Source organism: Panthera leo, chromosome B2 (genome assembly GCF_018350215.1).
Source record: "Panthera leo isolate Ple1 chromosome B2, P.leo_Ple1_pat1.1, whole genome shotgun sequence".
Lineage (NCBI taxonomy): Eukaryota > Metazoa > Chordata > Mammalia > Carnivora > Felidae > Panthera > Panthera leo.
In genome coordinates this window covers 76,459,558-76,481,383 of record NC_056683.1, presented here as the reverse complement: position 1 = coordinate 76,481,383, position 21,826 = coordinate 76,459,558, and the positions used below count along the sequence as shown (strand labels likewise).

Sequence of the window (21,826 nt, the reverse complement as noted above, 5' to 3'; positions counted from 1 at the left end):
TGTATCTTTATTTGTATTATTCAAACAAAGAATTTTTTTTCAGACTGTTTTTGGTACTTTCCTTTGTTAGTGTTGAAACCAGCAAAAGTGATCTTAAACATCATAGAACTGTCTTTACTAAAAGAATGGTTAGGTACCCTGTGGTGCCTGGCTGGCTCAGTCCATAGAGCATGGACTCTTGATCTCAGAGTCTTGAGTTCACGCCCTACATTGGGGTACAGTTTACTTAAATAAGTAAATAAAATGAAAGAATGGTTAGGTACCCTTTTAACAGGAAAAAGCCTTTGGAAGGTGCAAGACAGTGTATATAGTGTGCTTTTCAACGTATTGTGTGATTTTCATTAAAGTACGTGTGCACATTCACGGAGCACCTGGGTGGCTCAGTCGGTTGAACATCTGGCTCTTGGTTTCTGCTCAGGTCCTGATCTCATTGTCCATGAGTTCGAGCCCCACGTTGGGCACAGTGCTAATGGTGCAGAGCCTGCTTGGGATTCTCTCTCTGTGCTCCTCCCTGTCTCTCTCAGAATAAATAATTAAACTTAAAAAACTGAAAAAATATATGTGTGTAGATTCATATGTACATATAAACGTGTGTTTATGTATGCTTTGGCTATCTCTGGAAGACTGTTACATAAGGAAATGTGGTCCCTTCTAGGAGTGGGGAATACTAGGCACATCTATTCAGAAATTAAAAAAAAAAAATGTGTGTGTGTATGTAAAATATAAAAAATACCAGGGGCATAATGATTGAATTAGAAGAAATGAGAAGATATACTTAATGCATACCTTCAAAAAGTGATTTTTACACAGGTATTTCACCAGTTTGTAGAAATAACTTAAAAAGAAATTTTAAGTTTAAAATCTATAGTGGTTAGTATGTAGATTTGGAGCTTTACCTCTATGTGGTAAAACTTAGAATAATACTCTTTTTCAAAATTAACTTTTTCTCTTATAGCCTTGAAAGTATTCAAAGTATTGTTTAGTATATAAATTTTTCTTTTGATAGCAATTAAGGCTATGAATGTTATCTGTGGAGAGATAAATAGATATAACTTTTGGCTGTTGTAAGTGATTTGTGGGAGGAATAGAGTAACATACTTTACATATTTCAAATTATTTATGATATCACCTTTATGGTAGTGTTAGGGAAAAGTAGGAGCATAGATATAATTAGCAATCATAGTATTGAGTATTTGAGTGTTATACTAAGGAATATTTTAAGTTAATGCTACTAATAATGGTAATAGTAGTAATAGCTAACTAACACTTTGTAAGTGTTTTGTTTGGCCCAGGTATTGTATTAAGAGTTTTCATTAATTATTGAGGCAATTTATGGTTGTGTGTGAAAGTTTTGAACCTAAGCGTGACTGTAAGAATTTGATTCTGACTCCTCCATTAATCAGTTATGTGACTTTGGATAAGTGATCTAACTTTTACCTGTCACAGTCCCCTTATCTGTAAAATAGGGATAATACTAGTACCTACATTATATGATTATTTTGATGACTAAGTGGTTAATACATGGAAAGTGTTTAAATTGGTGCTCAGCGTATAGAACATACTCTTATTAAATGTTGGCAGTTATTTTTATCTCATTTATTCTAGCATGCCAGCAGACACCTTTGTGAGTAACCTCAGTCACCATGGATCAGTTTTGCTTGTTTTTGAATTTCATATGAATGTAATTATGTGGTCCTCTTGTATCTGGTTTCTTTCTCTCACTCTGTGTTTGAGATTTATCCATACTGTTGTGTATATCAGTACTTCAGTCTCTTTTGTTATTGTGCAGTATTCCACTGGGAATATGACACGCTTTGTTTATCCATTCTTCTGTTGAAGGGCGTTTGACTTGTTTATAGTTTTTGGCTATTATTAATGCTATGAATATTCTCATATATATTTATTTTGGTAGACTTATTTATTTTGGGTATATGCCCATGAATGGAAATGCTTAGTTATAGTGTATGGGTTTGTTTGACTTAAGTAGATACTGCCAGATAGCTTTACAAAGTAGTTATACTAATTTTCACTCCTGCCAAAAACATTTGACTGTTCTGTCTGATACTGTCTGTGGATTTAGTCATTTTAATGAATGTATACTAGTAGGTCGTTGTAGTTTTAGTTAATTGTAGTTTAATTGTTAGCTATCGTCATCATGGTGTACATTACATCCCTAGTACTTATTTATCTTATTCCTGAAAGTTTGTACCTTTTGACCAGCTCCCTCCAGTTTCCTGTCCCCTATGCTCCACCTCTTGTAACCACAAGTCTGATGTCTTATGGTATGAGGTTTTTTTCCTTATGATTTTACATATAAGTGAGATCATACCCTATTTTTCTTTCTCTGTTTGACTTACTTTGCTTAGCATAATACCTTTAAGGTCCATCCATATTATCCCAAATGGTAGGATTTCTTCATTTCTTATGGTTGAATAATATTCTTTTTGTGTATATATACCACAGCTTCTTTGTCTGTTCATCCATTGATGCACACTTAGGTTGTTTCCATATCTTGACTGTTGTAAAAATTTTACTGTGAACATGCAAGTGCAGATATCTTTTTAAGTTAGTGTTTTTGTTTCCTTTGGGTATATTCTCAGAAGTGGAGTTGCTGAATTATAAAATAGTTGTATTAATTTTTTGAAAATCCTCCAAACTGTTTTTCATAGTGGCTGTATCCATTTACATTCCCACCAACAGTACACCAAACCCTTGTTCCCTTTTCTCCACATCTTCACTAACATTTGTTATCTCTTGTTTTTTTGATGATGGCCATTCTTTCTTTTTTTTTAAATTTTATTTTTTTTAATTTACCTCCAAATTAGTTAACATATAGTGCAACAATGATTTCAGGAGTAGATTCCTTAATGCCCTTTACCCATTTAGCCCATCCCCCGCCCCAACCCCTCCAGTAACCTTCTGTTTGTTCTCCACATTTAACAGTCTCTTATGTTTTGTCCCCTTCTCTGTTTTTATATTATTTTGCTTCCCTTTACTATGTTCATCTGTTTTGTATCTTAAAGTCCTCATATGAGTGAAGCCATATGATATTTGTCTTTCTCTGACTAATTTCACTTACCATAATACTTTCTAGTTCCATCCACATAGTTGCACATGGCAAGATTTCATTCTTTTTGATTGCCACGTAATACTCCGTTGTACATATGTACACCACATCTTCTTTATCCATTCATCCATCAACGGACATTTGGGCTCTTTCCATACTTTGGCTATTGTTGATAGTGCTGCTATAAACATTGGGGTGCAGGTGTCCCTTTGAAACAGCATAGCTGTATCCCTTGGATAAATACCTAGTAGTGCAATTGCTGGGTTATAGGGTAGTTCTATTTTTAATTTTTTGAGGAACCTCCACACTGTTTTCCAGAGTGGCTGCACCACCTTGCATTCCCACCAGCAATGCAAACTCTTTCTCTGCATCCTCGCCAACATCTGTTGTTGCCTGAATTGTTAATGTTAGCCGTTCTGATAGGTGTGAGGTGGTATCTCATTGTGGTTTTGATTTGTATTTCCCTGATGATGAGTGATGTTGAGCATTTTTTCACGTGTCGGTTGGCCATCTGGATGTCTTCCTTGGAGAAGTGTCTATTCATGTCTTTTGCCCATTTCTTCACTGGATTATTTTTTTTGGGGGTGTTGAGTTTGATAAGTTCCTTAGAGATTTCAGATACCAACCCTTTATCTGATATGTCATTTGCAAATATCTTCTCCCATTCTGTCAGTTGCCTTTTAGTTTTGCTAATTGTTTCGTTCGCTGTGCAGAAGCTTTTTATTTTGATGTGGTCCCAAGTAGTTCCTTTTTGTGGTGATGGCCATTCTAACAGGTGTGAGGGGATATCTCATTGTGATTTTAATTTGCATTTCCCTGATGAGTAGTGATATTGAGAATCATTTCATGTACCTGTTGGTATTTCTTATAACTTCTTTGGAGAAATGTCTGTTTAGGTTCTCTTGCATTATTATTTATTAACTAATTAATTATTATTATTTTTTTTTACCAGCAAAATGGGTTTATTCAGGAATAGCAGAACAATTGCAATTGCTATGGGAAACCAAAGACAAGTCTGAAAATCAAACGAGAGGAATGTAGAGAAAAGGAGAGAGATGGCAGGGGCTTCTTTGAGTAAAAGTCCATTGGAAGAACTTGAGTGGTGGCATATGTTTTTTTTTTTTTTTTTTCTTTTGAAAAAATATACAAATGTTTTACTATTTTTAATTTTTGTTTAAATCCAAGGTAGTTAGCATATAGTGTAATAATGATTTCAGTAGTAGAATTTAGTGATTCATCACTTAAATATAACACCCACTGCTCATCCCAACAGGTGCCCTACTTAATGACCATAACTCTGTATTTGAGTCTCTTATGGTTTGCCCCCGTCTCTCTTTTTAACTTCTTTTTCCTTTTCTTCCCTTATGTTCATCTGTTTTGTTTCTTACATTCCACATTTGAGTGAAGTCATAGGATACTTATCTTTCTTTGACTTAATTCACTTAGCATAACACACTCTAGTTCCACCCACGTTGCAAATAGCAAGATTTTATTCTTTTTGATCACTGCATAATATTCCATTGTATGTATGTACCACATCTTCTTTATCCATTCATCAGTCAGTGGACATTTGGGCTCTTTCCATAATTTGGCTATTGTTGATAGTGTTGCCATAAACTTTGGGGTGTGTGTGCCCCTTTGAATCAGAATTTTTGTATTTTTAATGGTTTTTCATTTTTGAATGGTTTTTATTTTTTTTTTTATTTTTTTTTTTTATTTTTTTTTTATTTTTGGGACAGAGAGAGACAGAGTATGAACGGGGGAGGGGCAGAGAGAGAGGGAGACACAGAATCGGAAACAGGCTCCAGGCTCCGAGCCATCAGCCCAGAGCCTGACGCGGGGCTCGAACTCACGGACCGCGAGATCGTGACCTGGCTGAAGTCGGACGCTTAACCGACTGCGCCACCCAGGCGCCCCTTGAATGGTTTTTAAAGTGGTTGTAAATTTTTTGAGCAACCTCCATATTGTTTTCCAGAGTGGCTGCACCTCTCCCAGTTTGCATTGGGAATGCAAACTGGGAGTGCAAACTGCACCTCTCCCAGTTTGCATTTCCAGAGTGGCTGCACCTCTCCCAATTTGCACCAGTTTGCATTCCCAGCAGCAGTGCAAAAGGGTTCCTCTTTTTCTGCATCTTGGCCAACATCTGTTGTTGCCTGAGTTGTTAATTTTAGCCATTCTGACAGATATGAGGTGGTATCTTATTGTGTTTTTGATTTGTATTTCCCTGATGATGAGTGATGTTGAGCATTTTTTCATGTGTCAGTTGGCCATCTGGATGTCTTCTTTGGAAATGTGTGTTCATGTCTTCTGTCCATTTCTTCACAGGATTATTTGTTTTTTGGGTGTTGAGTTTGGTAAGTTCCTTACAGATTTTGGATACTAACCTTTTATCTGATATGTTATTTGCAAATGTCTTCTCCCATTCTGTAGGCTGCCTTTTAGTTTGTTGATTGTTTCCTTCGCTGTGCAGAAGCTTTTTATCTTGATGCGGTCCCAATACTTCATTTTTTGCTTTTGTTTTCCTTCCCTCTGGAGACATGTCTAGTAAGAAGTTGCTACAGCTGAAGTCAAAGAGGTTATTGCCTGTTTTCTCCTCTAGGATTTTGATGGTTTCCTGTCTTACATTTAGGTCTTTCATCTATTTTGAGTTTATTTTTGTGTATGGTGTAAGAAAGTTGTCCGGGTTCATTCTTCTGCATGTTTCTGTCCAGTTTTCCCAACACCATTTGTTGAAGAGACTGTCTTTTTCCCATTGGATAATCTTTCCTGCTTTGTCAAAAATGAGTTGACCATACATTTGTGGGTCCATTTCTGGGTTCTCTATTCTGTTCCATTGATCTGTCTGTTTTTGTGCCAGTACCATACTGTCTTGATGATTACAGCTTTGTAATACAACTTGAAGTGTTGAATTGTGATGCCTCCAGCTGTGATTTTCTTTTTTAACACTACTCTGGCTGTTTGGGGTCTTTTCTGGTTCCATACAAATTTTAGAATTGTTTGTTATAGCTCTGTGAAGAATGTTGGGGTTATTTTGGTAGGGATTGCATTGATAGAGTTGTGGTATATCCTCACTGGCTGGGCTTGCTGTACATGGAAACTTTCTCCCCCTTGTTGGAGTAGTAAGGTAGGCTTCTTCCTGTTGGCAGTGCGAGGTATTTCTCTTCATGTTGGGGTCTGCAATTAATGAGTGGTAGGCTGTGAGAGATCCCCTTTCTGACCTCCCAGCTTCATTTGAAGTGGTGTTTTCTTTATTCACTTTCATATTTCCCCCCTTTATGATCTTTTTCTGACAACATTGCTGATAAAGAGTCAGGTTTTCCATATTTAGTGGTTTTGCCTGTTGGTGCCAGAAAAGACCTTTCAACTTCCACATCAGAGAGAAAATACGTAACAGTTGAAAACCATCTAAGGCCACATTTGGGTAACAAAGTTAGGAGGGAGAGCTCTCAGGCGTTTGTTATATAAAGTCTACACTTTATCAAGGTTATAAACATGGACAGTCATCTTGAAGCACTGAGCTAGTATCACTTTACTGGCTATATCATTTCTACAGAGTTTTGACATGCAACAGGTCCTCTGCACTTTTTTAATTGGGTTATTTGTTGTTTTGCTATTGAGTTGTATGAATTTTTTTTTTTTTTTTTTTTTTTTAGTGTTTATTTTTTGAGAGAGAAAGAGAGTATGAGTGGGGGAGGTGCAGAGAGAGAGGGTGACACAGAATCCGAAGCAGGCTCCAGGCTCTGAGCTGTCAGCACAGAGCCCGATGTGGGGCTTGAACCCACGAACGGTGAGATCATGACCTGAGCCAAAGTCGGCCGCTCAACCGACTGAGCTACCCAGGGTGCCTCTGAATTCTTTATTTATTTTAGATATTAATCTCATCAGATATATGGTTAGCAAATTTTTTTTTGCATTCCATAGGTTGTCTTTTTACTTCATTGATAGTTCTTTATTACTTTTTAAATTACCACAACTGGCTTATATACACTTAACTTAGTATGTGACAGGCTATTCTAAGCACTTTTTTTTATCTTATTTAATCATCATAATAACATTATGATTAGGTATTATTATTGCCACATTTTATAGAGGACCAGACAAGTCAGAGAGGGTATGTAATTTGCATTGTGTCATAGCCAGGATTTTAACCCAGACAGATAGACTCTAGAGTGTTACGTATTTTGTTACCAAACTTCATAGATCTTTCACTCCAAGTTCTGTTTCTTTTATTTTTCTCTTACTATAACAGTAACAGATTTTCTTTCCTTTCCTTTTCTTTTTTTCAACAATACTGTTAAGTTTTACAGTGTGGTTTTATATTTGCTAGGACAAATTCTCACTCTTGGCCCTTCTTTCCCAAAGTTGGCACAGCTCTTTTTAAACCTTTATTTTCCCTATTCATTTTAGAATGAATATGTCAAATTTGTCAAAAGATTGAGCTGGAATTTTGAATGTAGTTTCTGTTTTGTTTATGTATTGTCACATAAACCATCCCTCAAATTTGTGGTTTAAATCAACAACAACATCTAATTTGCTCACAGAACTGTAATTTGGACAGGAGTTGGTCTGTGTTCACTGTGCATCAGCTAGGTAAATGAAGGCAAGGGGCTAGAATAGTAATTTGTTGGCTTATTCATTCACATGTGTGACAGTTGATGCTTATCGTTGAGTGTGCTCTTGGTGGGACTATAGCCCAGAACTTGTATATACAACCTTTACATGTGGCTTTTTTCCCCATCATGGTACTGGCTTACAAAAGTGAGCATCCTGAGAAAGAGACCTTGTCAGAAGCCATATCCATTTTATGACCTACCTTTGGAAGTCAGGTAGCTGCATCTCTGCCCCATTCTTTTAGTTGAGGTGAATTATTAAGGCTAGCCCCTATTTAAGGGGAAAGAAATTAAGCTCCTGCTTTTTTTTTTTATTTTATTTTTTTTAACGTTTATTTATTTTTGAGACAGAGAGAGACAGAGCATGAACGGGGGAGGGGCAGAGAGAGAGGGAGACACAGAATCGGAAGCAGGCTCCAGGCTCTGAGCCATCAGCCCAGAGCCCGACGCGGGGCTTGAACTCACGGACCGTGAGATTGTGACCTGAGCTGAAGTCGGAGGCTTAACCGACTGAGCCACCCAGGCGCCCCCTTTTTTTTTTTTTAAAGTAGGTTCCATGTCCAATGTGGGGTTTGAACTCATAACTGTGAGATCAAGAGCTGCATGCTCTACAGACCAAGCCAACCAGGTGCCCCTAAACTCCTGCTTTTTTATGTGAAGAGTGTCAGAGAATTTGCAGTCATATTTAATGCCACCACAGTGTTACTTAATTTGTAAATTAATATGGATAGAATTGATATCTTTACTGTTTTTAAAGTTTTCATCCATGAACATCAATAATCTCTACATTTAGATCTGCTCTTAATGTCTTTTTTTTTTTTTTTTTTTTTCATTTTTGAGAGAGAGAGCGCTAGTATGAGTGGGAGAGGGACAGAGGAAGAGGAAGAGAGAATCTCAGGCAGGCTGACAGGCTTCACACCCAGCTCTGAGCCTGACGTGGAGTGGGGGCTCCATTTCCATCTTAGGACCCTGAGATCACGACCTGAGCCTAAATCAGTCACCCAACCAACTGAGCTACCTAAGTGCCGCTGCTCTTTTTAATCACCTTTTTTTTTTTTTCATTTTAAAAATCTTATTATGGATAATTTTAAACATATATAAGTAAAAATAGAATTATATAATGAAGCCTCTTAGAAACCATTGTTACCCAGCTTAAAAAATTATGAGCTCAAAGTCAAATATCTCCCCCCACAATTATTTTAAAGCAAACCCCACATATTTTATTTATAAACATTAAACATTTCAGTATGTATCTCTAATAGACAAGAGTCCTTTTTTCTTACATAACCACAATACCACATCACATTAAAAAAAAAGTTTCTTAACGTCATCAAATATCCACTAAATGTTCAGATTTCCCTGAATTTGTTAGAATTTCCCTCCAACATTTTATGAAAAAAAACCTTTAAGCATACAGCAGTGTTGGAATTTACAATAAATGACCAGTTATGTACTGCCTAGATTTTACCATTATTAATATTTTACTATATTTTCACATACTTTACCATGTTTTTGTCTGTTACTCTATCCATAATGAATCTTATTTGTAAACAACTTTTTTTTAATTTTTTTTTTTTTTAACGTTTATTTATTTTTGAGACAGAGAGAGACAGAGCATGAACGGGGGAGGGGTAGAGAGAGAGGGAGGCACAGAATCGGAAGCAGGCTCCAGGCTCTGAGCCATCAGCCCAGAGCCCGACGCGGGGCTCGAACTCGCGGACCGCGAGATTGTGACCTGAGCTGAAGTCGGACACTTAACCGACTGAGCCACCCAGGCGCCCCTGTAAACAACTTTTTACAGTTAGTCAAATCAAGATCCAAGTATGATCTTTTGATCTGAAAGCTACCTCCCCTTCACATACAGCTTACTTTGTTTTAACCTTGCAATTTATTTGTTTAAGAAACTGGGCCATATGTTTTTGGAGTTTTTTATAGTCTAGCTTTTGTTGTTTATATCCCTGTAGTGTTGTTGGGTATATTCCTTTCCCTCTCTGTTGTCTGTAAACTAGTGGTTAGGTCAAGAGGCATCACTGTTTAGATTTTTTTTTTTCTCCTTTAGTCTGTGATGATATAGATTTAAAGGTAATGAGCTATTTAAAAACATGCCCTTCTTATGATGTATTGTTATTCATTATGATACACTGCTAGTTTTAGTTAATATTTTATTTAATACTTCATAAATTAAAATAGACCTAATATTCATCTTATATTGTCTTTATCTGATTTGGGAATTAAAATTATATTAATCCTTCTAAATTACCAGCTTTTTCTAATTTTTTCTTTCCTGAAGCCATCTGTATAGGATAGGGATTATCTCATTAAAGTTTGGTAAAACCATTTGGGTCAGGACCTTTTTTTTTTTTTCCTTCAGCCAGATCTCTGATTACTGTTTTAATTTCTGTAATGATAATTGGTCTATATAAGTTACCTAGTTCTTCACATAATAATTTCTAGCATTTTTGTCTTTTTCTAGAAATTTATGTCCTGCAGGTTATCCAGGTTATGAACATAATTATTCATAGTTTCATTTTTCTTTTCAGTTTTACCTGTGATTATTTGTTTTTTATTCTATACTTTATATATTTTGTATTTTCTCGTTTTCTTTTATTTTTTGGTCTTGCTAAAAACTGTCTTTTTTATTGACTTTGGTTTTGAAAGTTTCCAAGCATACATAGAAAAAAAAGAGAGTCCAAGGAACTTCTAAGCACTCATCACACAGGTTCAATAACCAGCAATATCTGCATTTTTAGAAAAAAAATCTGAACTTTCCCCATTTAAAAAATCACTTCCACACAAAACCATAACCTTAAAAAGTTAATAGTGGTTAATATCTAATAACAAGTCTGTAATCAAATTTTCCTAATTGTATAAAAATTTATAGTATACTATACAAATCAGGATCTAAAATAGATCCACTCATTGTAGATCTACATCTACATCTCTTAAGCTTTTATAAATCTCTTATAATTTAAAACAAGAGTTGGCACAGTTTTTCTGTAAAGTGTCAGATAGTAAATATTTTAGACTTTTGGGCTGCATCAGGTATCTGTCCCATATTCATTTTTTTTTAAGAACCTTTAAAAAAATGTAAAAACTTCTCTTAGCTTGAGAGCCATACCAAGGTGGGTGGCATTTGGCCCACGTGCCATAGTTTGTCAACCTGGATATAGAACACTCTTCATTACCTACTTCTTTGTCCTCTCCCCACCATTGACTTGTTGAAGAAACTGGGTCATTTTTTCACTTTTGCTAATAGTTTCCTCATGGTGTCTTGGTTTGTTTTTTTGTTTTGATTTTTGTTTTATGTCTTCACCTGCAATTTTTTTTTTTGGAGACAAGGTGTTAGATTTATAAGTTCAATCATATTTAGATTTGTGTGTGTGTGTGTGCAGAATACTTTGGTGGTGTTATGTACATCTTATGTCACCTGAGAGGATAATTCCACATCAGATGGAGTTGCCTCACTTTTTGTGGAATTGGGTAGTGACAGCTAATACTTTGCCCAACAAACCTTCTGTTTGGGTTTTTATCACTTATTCCCTGAAAGAGTTACTTCATTATAGGTTGCAACATGATGAGTTACTTCATTATAGGTTGCAACATGATGATTTTCTCATATTTTTTATTCTGTGTATATTTTAAAATTTGAATTCTTTTTTTTTTTTTTTTTCCGTCTAGAATTGCTTTACTTCATCTGTTAGGTTTATTTAGTTACAATTTAGTACAGCTCAAATTGGAAAAGTAGGAAAAATACTTACTCTTTTAGTTTAATTATCAATTAAAAATCTTTTTAAATGTTTATTTTTGAGAGAGAGAGAGAATCAGAAGAGTGGGGGAGAGCCAGACACACACACACACACACACACACACACACACACACACACACACATTCTGAAGCAGGCTCCATGCTTTGAGCTGTCACCCCAGAGCTCGAAGTGGGGCCTGAACTCACCAACTGTGAGATCATGACTTGAGCTGAAGTTGGATGCTTAACCAACTGAGCCACCCAGGAACCTGTAATTATCACTATTTTAAGTTATAATTGGTGCCCTAGTAATCTCCACTAGTTTCCAGTTAGAGGTTTACTTATTTTATTAATTTTTCAAAAACCTAGCTTGTATTTTGTTATTTTTCTCGTCATTGTTGTCTATTGATTTCGATTCCTTTCTTTATTATTTTCTTCCTTTTTCTGTGTTTGGATCCTGATTTTTCCCCAACTTTCTGAGTGTTTAGCTTATTGGTTTTAACATTTGTCTCTGATTAATGCAGGATTTCTCAACCTGAGCACTTTTGATAATTTGGGTTAGATAATTTTTTGTTGTTGGGGGACTGGCATGTGCATTGTAGGATGTTTAGCAGGAGCGTTGGCCTCTAGCCATTTGATGTCAATAGTGTACTTTCCTTTCCCCTCTCCCCACAGTTGTGACTATCAGAAATATACTGCCAAATGTCCCCTGGAGGACAAAACACTCTTCGTTGAGAACCACAGGGGTAATGCATTTAAAGATACAGATTTTGGGGACACCTGGGTGGCTCAATTGGTTGAGTGTCTGACTTTGGCTCTGGTCATGATCTCTCAGTTTGTGAGTTCGAGTTCCTGAACAGGCCTGCTGCTGTTGGCGCAGAGCCCGCTTGGGATCCTCTGTCTCCCTCTCTCTCTGCCTCTCCCCTGCTCATGCTCTCTCTTTCTCAAAAAAATAAAAATAAAGATACAGATTTTTTTCTTAAATAATACCATAGTTATTGCTTGCCTTAGTTATAGTCCATACATTGTCTTTCAGTCTGAGTACGGGTCTATAATTCCTAATCTGTAATTTTGAAATCAGAAGGCTCTGAAGAAGTAACTTTTCTCCTAGATTTGACAGACACCAATTACATTTGATGACAAAACCTGACCTGAATAGACATGAGACTATTTATAGTATTTATTTCTGACTTATTTCTTATAGTTCATATATTTTGCTGCAGAGGTATTAATATGTGGTTATGGAGTATTGCATTAGATCTCACTGGAGGTGTTAAATTATATATGAAATATGTACTGTTCAAAACCTAAAAATTCTGAATTCTGAGTCATGTCTGTCTTGGTCAAAATGATTTTTGGTAAGCAGCTGTGGACAAGAATTTCATAATTTCCTCTTTGAAATACCTCTAAGGGGTGCCTTGGGTGGCTCAGTGGGTTAAGTGTCCAACTTCAGCTCAGGTCATGGTCTCACAGTTCATGAGTTTGAGCCCTGCATTGGGCTCTGCCCTGACAGCTCAGAGCCTGGAGCCTGCTTTGGATCTGTGTCTCCCTCTCTTTCTGCCCCTCCCCTCCATCTCTCTGTCTCTCTGTCTCTGTCTCTCAAAAATAAATAAACTTAAAAAAAATTTAGAAATATCTCTATAATTTGGGTTAGTTTCCAAGCATAGGGTTTTTTTGTTTTTTGTTTTTTTTTTTAAAGCTTGATGTCAGGTATGCTATTTTGGTTAGAGTGAAGCTTTGGATAAAGGAATGGGAAGAGAGGTGCCTGGCTGGCTCAGTCAGTAGAGCATGTGAGTCTTGATCTCCGGGCTGTGAGTTCAAGTTCCATGTTGGGTGTAGAGATTACTTTAAAAAAAAAGTGGGGGGGGGCACCTGAGTGGCTCAGTTCATTAAGCGTCCGACTTCAGCTCAGGTCATGATCTCACCGTTCACGAATTTGAGCCCCGCATTGGGGTCTCCACTGTCAGCACAGAGCCCGCTTTGGGTCCTCTGTCTCCCCCTCTCTCTGCCCTTCCCCTGCTCGTTCACATACACAAACTCACTCTCTCTCAAAAATAAATAAACCTTAAAAAAAAAAAAAAAAAAAAAAAAAAAGGAATGGGAAGCTGTAAGAGTAGAAAGGTGAACTGGGGCCAGACTGAAAGGGACCATACAAGTTTAAGGGGTTTTTATTTTGTTCTGCAGCCAACATTAAGACCAGGCAATTCATTTGGTTTGGTGGCTGAGTCTTTGTTTCAGAGCTTTTATATTTACTTGGTCACTGTCTGTTAATAGGTAAGCACCCTCTAATCATCCATCTTCACTTCTTACTACTTGGTGCTGTATATTTCCCAGTTCTGAGCTCCCAGGTCTTCTGTAATCTTTTGTATTCCATACTGTACTTGGGACATTGTTCCCAGTCAGAGAACTGGGGTGGATGTGGAACTCAATTGTGTGCTTGGTTACAATCAGATCACAATCCTCTACTACCTGTTGTCCAGTGCCTGAAAGGTACTGCATATGTTTTGTCCTATTTTATAGTTGTTTATGGTTGGAAGGTAAGTCTGGTACCAATCATTCTGACAAGGAAGCAGAAGTCTCTTACTCCTTTGAAACATATGCCATTTGTCTGTTTTCTCATTGATATCAATCTCCAGGTCATTTGTGTTCGTTTATAGATGACTTTGATTTGTGGGTTATAAACTTTCTCCCCATTTTAAATCTTGTCATCATTCTCGGTGACTTCAGTGCTTGTGTGAATAACGAACCAAATAGTCTATCTTGAGGTGATTCCTTTTCAGCCTTCCACTTGGATCAACATACAGTGGCCCTTATTATCACCAGAAAGAGGTTTACCGCCAAAATCTTAAAAAACAAGTATCCTTCTTGCTGACCATTGTCTACTTCTTTCATTCAGTCAGTCACATTGTACCTGCTCCTTGACTTCTCAGCCCCCTGACTCCTTTGTTTTCTTCCTATCTGTTATTTCACTTCTGTTGTTGCTTTCCTATGCAGTTTAGAGTTGGTCTAGCTTAGAATCCATGGTCCATCACTTCAACCACTCTCTTACCAGAATCCTTAACTCCTTTCTATGCACTCACCTGACAAAATTCAAATCTTGGATCAATGATGCTGCTTGCTTTTTTAGTGTTTATATCTTGGTCACTGAATGCTAAGAGAAAGTCCCAAATCTGCAAATTTAACTCTTCAACTTCAGTATTGTCCAGCAGTTCCTCAGAATACCCTTTTCTTTACTTTTCCTGAGCAGCTGTTTCAGAACTTCCCCAATCTGCTAGAACTTATCTTGCAACCTTTGCCTTTTCTCTGAGCATCTCCTATTTCACTTGAAGGCCACTATATTTTAATCCTCACTACTGAATTGACAGGTTTAACTGCATTCCCATCCATCTGTTCTTTCTCTCTGGTATTTGGGAAGAGATATCTCCCCCTCTTATTACTATTCTATTTAGGCTCTGAATCCCAACTACTGCTGTCTTCACTAGGATGTTATTCAATTAGTTCTTCTCTCCTTCCTTTTTTTCTCTTTTCTTCTGCTATCCTGTCAACATTTAAATATGATTAGGTTTTGCTAAACATTTTCACTCATTATCTTCCTCCAGCCACCACCTTAGCCCGTTGTTCCTTTAAAAAGTCAATTCACCACATTTACCAACTTTACTTCTTTCCATTTCACTCTGTAATCCACTGTGGTCCTTTGCCATTCTACTAAGATTGCTTTTGCCAGTTCATCAGTGCCTTTTTTTGTTGCTAAAACTTCTCAGTTGCTAAACTGTCTTTTACTTAATTTTACAAATATTTGATCATGTTAACTACTTTGTCCCTGTTGATTGATTGATTGATTGATTTTTTTGCCTTGACAGCTTTTATGACTTGATCCTTGGTTTTCTTCCCAGCTCTTCTAATTCCTTTATAAATTTCTCTGGCTCTGCTTATTTCTTAAACGTCTCTCTTCTTTTTTCATTCTGTAGCTTTTCCTTTGGTCATTTCATTTATTCCCATGACTTCAGTGACCTTTATGTGATAATCCCCAAAATCTTTTCCTTAGCCCATATTCTCTGCAGAGATTTAAACTACCCAATATTTAACTGCTCATGAAGCATCTTGGCTTGCCATGTTTTAAGACACTTGAAATTTAGCATGTCCAAAGAGAACTGATTTTTTTACCTATTCCTTCAGCTCACATAATCAACAACTCAGTCCTCTTAATTCTTCCTCTTAGGTGTTGCAGAACAATCAGCTTTTTATCTCTGTATTGGCTATCCTTTTATTCCTGTGGATTACTGCAGCTTTCTAATTAGCCTGCATGTTTCCAGTTCAGGCTGCTATCTCTATACTGCAGCCAGAGTGGTTTTTTGATTATAGAGTCTAGTGATACCACTCTCCTTCGTAAAACTTTGAAAATCCCTAAAATCTTCTTAAAACTCTTCATTGTCTCCTAGATATTACTTGTGGTAGATGACAGAAACTAAACTCACACTAGGTTTGGCAAAGAGTGGAATCCTTGGAAGTTTTTGTAAGTGCAGAAAGAACTGGAGTTGTAGTAGCTAGGCTTCAGAGACACGTAGAACCCGAATTTAAAATGCAACCAATACTTTCTTCACTTCCCTTTTTCTCTTTCTGTGGCCTGGCTTCATTCTCCTCTCACCACTACGTAGTGATTTGTGGACTGAAGAACTAGCACCACAGTTTGTACCTTATACAGTTATCAATTAATAGACATAATGTGGTAATTGGGATTTGAACTGTGTTGTTGGGGGACTGGTGTTTCACAAAATTGTGCTAACAAAAATTTGTGCATATCAGGACTGTGCAGTATGAGGACTGCCTGTATTGAGACATGTTAAGGTGCCTTATTTTATGACTCCATATCATCTGGCTTCTGTTTCTTTTTTTTTTTTTTTTTTAATGTTTATTTTTGAGACAGAGAGAGCATGAGCAGGGGAGGGGCAGAGAGAGAGGGGGACGGAGGATCCTAAGTGGACTCTGTGCTGACAGCGGCAAGCCTGATATGGGGCTTGAAGTCATGAACCATGAGATCATGACCTGAGCTGAAGTGGGACTCTAAACTGACAGCCACCCAGACACCCCTGTTTTTTGTTTTGTTTTGTTTTGTTTTGTTTTGTTTTGTTTTGTTTTAAGATTCATCTTAAAGCCACTTGGTCCTTGGAGCTATGCTCAAATCTTAGTTCATGTGGTTTTCCCAAGTTTGAATTCCCCTGTCTCTTTCCAAGTCCCTCATTTCTCTACCCTATTCTTTTCTGTTGGGTTTCTGCTACTCACTCTTTTAAGCTTTTCCATAGATACTGCTTTCTTTGAAAAAAGCTTTTTTGTCCTTTAAATTTGGGTTATATATTCTGCCTGAGGTGTTCCCATATCATGTATGCTTTCTCTTGTCATAATATAGAACACATGATCACACTGTATTGTGCTCATTTACTTACCTGTTACATCTACTAGATCATGTTTTCCATGCATGTAAAGATCATGGCAGTGCTGTTCCCAGTTGTCTCCCTAGAGTGTAGTACTGGGTAGCACAAAATATTAGTCAGTAAAGTTTTTTTTGATTTAATGAAAAATAATCAGAATTTTGATGGTGTATTAATACTACCAATATTATTGGAAGGTCTTTTGGAAAAATATAGACTAGTCAAACCTAGGTACCAAATTACAAAATACTGAAAATTTATACTTTCATATACTTTAAATGAAATGTACATTTGATAGCATGCATTCTGTGATCCTTAGAGTTAAATAAATATATCAGAGACATGACAATTGGAGATCTGTCTTCAGTCTGATATGGTAGGTGCTTAATAAATACTTGTTGAATCATTGAAGGAATAACTTAAATTTTATACTTTTGTTTGGTTGTAATAATTATTTTCATTTATTTCTAAGGTATCTTCATGTTTTAATGATCTTCTGGTCATTTGTTGCTGGAGTTGTTACCTTCTATTGCTCATTGGGACCAGATTCTCTCTTACCAAATATATTCTTCACAATAAAATACAAACCCAAGGTAAAATTTTTGTGTTCTTATTTTTGAAAGAGTCAGCATGTATTATCTGTGCTGTTTAATATTATTATTGACAGCATGTTAAAGCAGTGATTTAAAAAATCCATCTGCTATTATTTAATAGTGGAAGACATAAGAACATATTCAAAATGAAATTTATGTGTATATTTTTGAAGGCATATAGTTCTACAGGGAGCTATGAAAAGAAAATACAAAATTCTCAAAAAGTTGAGATCCATAATTTTATTTTATTTTTTAATGTTATTTATTTTTGAGAGTGTGAGAGACAGAGTGTGAGCAGGAGAGGGGCAGAGAGAGAGGGAGACACAGAAACCAAAGCAGGCTCCAAGCTCTGAGCTGTCAGCACAGTTCACGAACTGATGAATGTGAGATCATGACCTGAGCTGAAGTTGGACACTTAACCTACTGAGCAACCCAGGTGCCCTGAGATCCATAATTTTAGAGTGTCCTCTAACTGCATATTAACCATGAAGACAATAAATTAAGACAGAGGTTCCCAGATTGGTTGTATAGTAGAATCACCTGAGGAATCTTTAAAATAGAGATTCCTAGGCCTTCCCACCAGATTTTGATGGAATAGTTCTTGGTTAGGACCTCATAATCAGTATTTGTTAAAGGCTTTCCAGGTGATTCTGAGGCACAGACACAATTAGGGAACTCTGGATTAAATGATCTAACCCTGTTAATTTCCTAAATGTCTTTTTGCTCCATAAAAAGAGACAGAAATAATTAGGAAGTTTGCTTAACCAAAATAATTTGTATATCTGAAATTTCATTAGGGTGGTAGTGTACTGAATCTATGTCGAGTAGGCAAAGTCACTAGTGTGTAGATATCTTGAAGTCTTGCTTAATAATTCTTCAAGTTAATTCAGTCCCTCTTTTTAGATTTGTTGGTATTTCTACTAAGAAAAAAACACAGAGGAAAGGGGTGCCTCATATATGAATGATTATTTATTTTGAGAGAAAAAGTCAGCATGTGCACATGTGTGCACGAGTGGGGGAGGGTCAGAAAGGTAATCTCAAGCAGGCTTCCCATGCTCAGTGTGGAGCTAGACACGAGGCTTGATCCCGTGATCATGAGATCATGACCTGAGCCGAAACCAAGAATGGGACACTTAACTGACTGAGCTACCCAAACGCCCCCAGTGATGCCCCATATTTTGTCAGGAACATTACTTCTCTTTCTCCTAATTGAAGTTAAGGTTTTAGAGAAATAAAAAATAGTTTTTCCTTACATTTTTTCAGTAGAGTATCATTTTCAAATATAGATCGATTTTTCTTTTTTTAATAAGTGAACATAACAACTATCCTTAATTTTAAGCTTGGAAATTTGGCTTAGGTATTATAATGCATTTCATCAGGTATTTTTTCTCTTTGATTTGGCAGTTTAATTTAGCCAGCAGTATTTATTACAAGGAATGATTTCAGTGTTACAGCATACAAGTGATAATTTTTTTAAAAATTTGCTGAATTTATACATTGATAAGCTTTTGAAAAGATTATTCTCTTTAGTAAAGATTAAGTGTAAAGTAAAGGCAAATCTCTCTCCTTCCTCATTTCCCTTTTTTAGCAGTTAGGACTTCAAGAATTATTTCCTCAAGGTCGTAGCTGTGCTGTTTGTGGTAAAGTGAAATGTAAACGACATAGGTAAGTTAAACATTTTTTATGTGTTGATCCTTCCAATTACCTTTTGGATTTCAAGCATTTTAATTGTATGATTTTCTTTAGGCCTTCCTTACTACTTGAAAACTACCAGCCATGGCTAGATTTAAAAATTTCTTCCAAGGTTGATGCATCTCTCTCAGAGGTAACAGATTTATTTAATATTGTCAAATATACTCAAGCGGAAAATATTAAATACTATGGAAACTTTAGTCAAGGAACATCTTAATATATGCCACCTAATCAATTCTTGACTAGGTAGTTGGTTATTATGAAATATGCAACTCAAATGGTAAGTTAGAAATGTTTTTGGATCCCATGTCTAATTTAAATGGACATTTTAGTGAAAGAAAGCACTGTTTTACCTAGATATTGCTTAACTTTATAACAATAGTCATCTTTATGGTAAGACAATACTATTTTGTAATTCCAAAAGGAGACATGAGCTATAAGGAGCAAGTCTGTCCTGCTGAATTATGATCCCAGTTTTGACAATGGCTGAAGGGTAGAGCGGAGGACAGGATACTTGTCACAGTTTCCACATAATGTAGGAATAAAATGCTCCCTTTTCTTTGTTGCAGTCACATTTTATATGTACCTTTTGGGTAACATATATATTTTAGTTATTTCTTTTAGAGACTTTTTTTTCCCCATTGATCTGAGAAAACAGTCAAGTCCTTGAAGGCAGAGAGTAGGGTCCCATTTGTTCCCAGCACTAACTGTAGTGCCAGATATTTTGTTGGTAGTTGATAGATATGTACTGAATTAAGTTGAATGCTAATTAGTTGAAGAATAGCATTAGGCTCCTGAATCCTACCTAATTATCTTTTTTTCCAGTTTGTATCCTTTGGCTAAAAGTATGCTGCATAAATGCCAAACTGTTGGCACTTTTCTTTTTCATTTCTTCTGTAAGTCCTTTTTCATCTTCAAGATTCCTTGATTTAGGACTATGCTGTCTAGTATGGTCGCCACTAGCCACATGTGGCTGTTAATAAACAACTTGGAATGTATTAGCCCAAATTGAGATGTGATTTTGAGGATTTAGTAAGAAAAAAGGAAGGTAAAGTATCCTATTATATATTTTATTGATTACATGTTGAAATGATAATATTTTAGATATATATTTGTTTAAATAAAATATATTGTAAAATTAATTTCACCTGTTTCTTTTTACTTTTTAAAAAGTGTAGGTACTAGAAAAAATTTTTTTTTTTTTAATTTTTTTTTCTTAACGTTTATTTATTTTTGAGACAGAGAGAGCATGAACGGGGTGGGTCAGAGAGAGAGGGAGACACAGAATCTGAAACAGGCTCCAGGCTCTGAGCTGTCAGCACAGAGCCCGACGCGGGGCTTGAACCCACGAACTGCGAGATCATGACCTGAGCTGAAGTCGGACGCTTAGCCGACTGAGCCACCCAGGCGCCCCTGAAAATTTAAGACTACATATGTGGCTCACGTTACATTTTTATTGGAGAGTGCTGATTTGATGAGGTCTGCTGAAGATAAGACCTCTAATAAGAGTATTATGTGTCTTTGGCACTTCATTAATTTCTTAAAAAAAAAAAAAAGAAAGAAAGAACTTAAGGGAAGCTCCTGGCTGACTGCCTGGCACTTATTGGTGTTCAGTAAATGTAAGCTCCAACATTTAAAAACATTTTTTGAGATTTTACTATAGGCAGGAACTGGACTTGGCTCTAGGAATAGAAGGAGAAGTAAGATATGGTCACTTTCTTCTAGGAATTTCAATCTAGGAGGGGAGGTAGGCATATAAACAGGTACATACAATATAATGTAAATGCAGGCAATAATGGAAGAAATGTGCGATGTATATTATTAGTACAGAGGAAGAAATGAATAACTGTTGAGAGGGGCAATCAGAAAGTATAACTAGAAGTTATACTTCTATACCTCTATAACTGATAGTGTGTGGAAAAAGGTATTTCATGGTTTAGGAAGAGCTTTTGAAAGGAAAGAGAGGCCTTGAAACAAGGTGTTCAGTAAGCTGGAGGGCAAAATGTGAGGGAGGATGTGGGCAGTGAAGATACTATATTCTAGCAGCTAATATTTATTGGTTATTGCTCTGTATTAGGCATAATACTAATTACTTACATAATTTTCTGAAATCACACAACCTATAAAATAGGTGCTATTATTGATGAATTTACCAGAACTGGGCTTTAGAGGGTTTTAATAATTTTCTCAAGTTCATAGCTGCTTGCTAGCAGAACTCACTCTAAAACCCGAGTCTGGCTTAGTTCTTAACCAGTTTATATTTATTTCTTTATTTTTTAATTTTCTTTTTAATGTTTATTTATTTTTGAGACAATGCGAGAGACAGAGTGCAAGCAGCGGAGGGGCAGACAGAGGAAGACACAGAATCTGAAACAGGCCCCAGGCTCTGAGTTGTCAGCACAGAGCCTGACGTGGGGCTCAAACTCACGAACCATGAGATCATGACCTGAGCTGAAGTAGGACGCTTAACCGACTGAGCCACTCAGGCGCCCCTTAACCAGTTCTTATATGGCCCTTTAGAAATCAGATTATCAAAAGACTAAAAGGACTTTGCTGAAGGAGTGTAATTGATCTTGGAAGCCAGTGATTTTTGAACTGTGTAACTGGAGTTTTCAGATGTGACTCATAGGATGTAGTGGGAGGTGAAAAGAAAGTAATGGTCACAGCTGCTGGCAGACATCTTTCTCCCACCC

The 21,826-nt window shown here is 36.5% G+C and overlaps 1 protein-coding gene across 8 annotated transcripts in view; it reads left to right on the top strand.

Annotated features, from left to right (window-relative positions):
• SNX14 (sorting nexin 14) overlaps positions 1-21,826 on the top strand; it is a 77,746-nt gene that overhangs the window by 1,929 nt on the left and 53,991 nt on the right. For 5 of the 8 annotated variants that reach the window (XM_042939291.1, XM_042939288.1, XM_042939293.1 and 2 more), the window contains exons 2-4: positions 17,321-17,441; positions 19,030-19,106; positions 19,188-19,266. In XM_042939291.1, coding sequence (XP_042795225.1) covers positions 17,321-17,441; positions 19,030-19,106; positions 19,188-19,266 — 277 coding nt within the window. The remainder of the gene's footprint in view (positions 1-17,320; positions 17,442-19,029; positions 19,107-19,187; positions 19,267-21,826) is intronic. The other 3 variants (XM_042939292.1, XM_042939289.1, XM_042939287.1) reach the window with 1 other exon arrangement.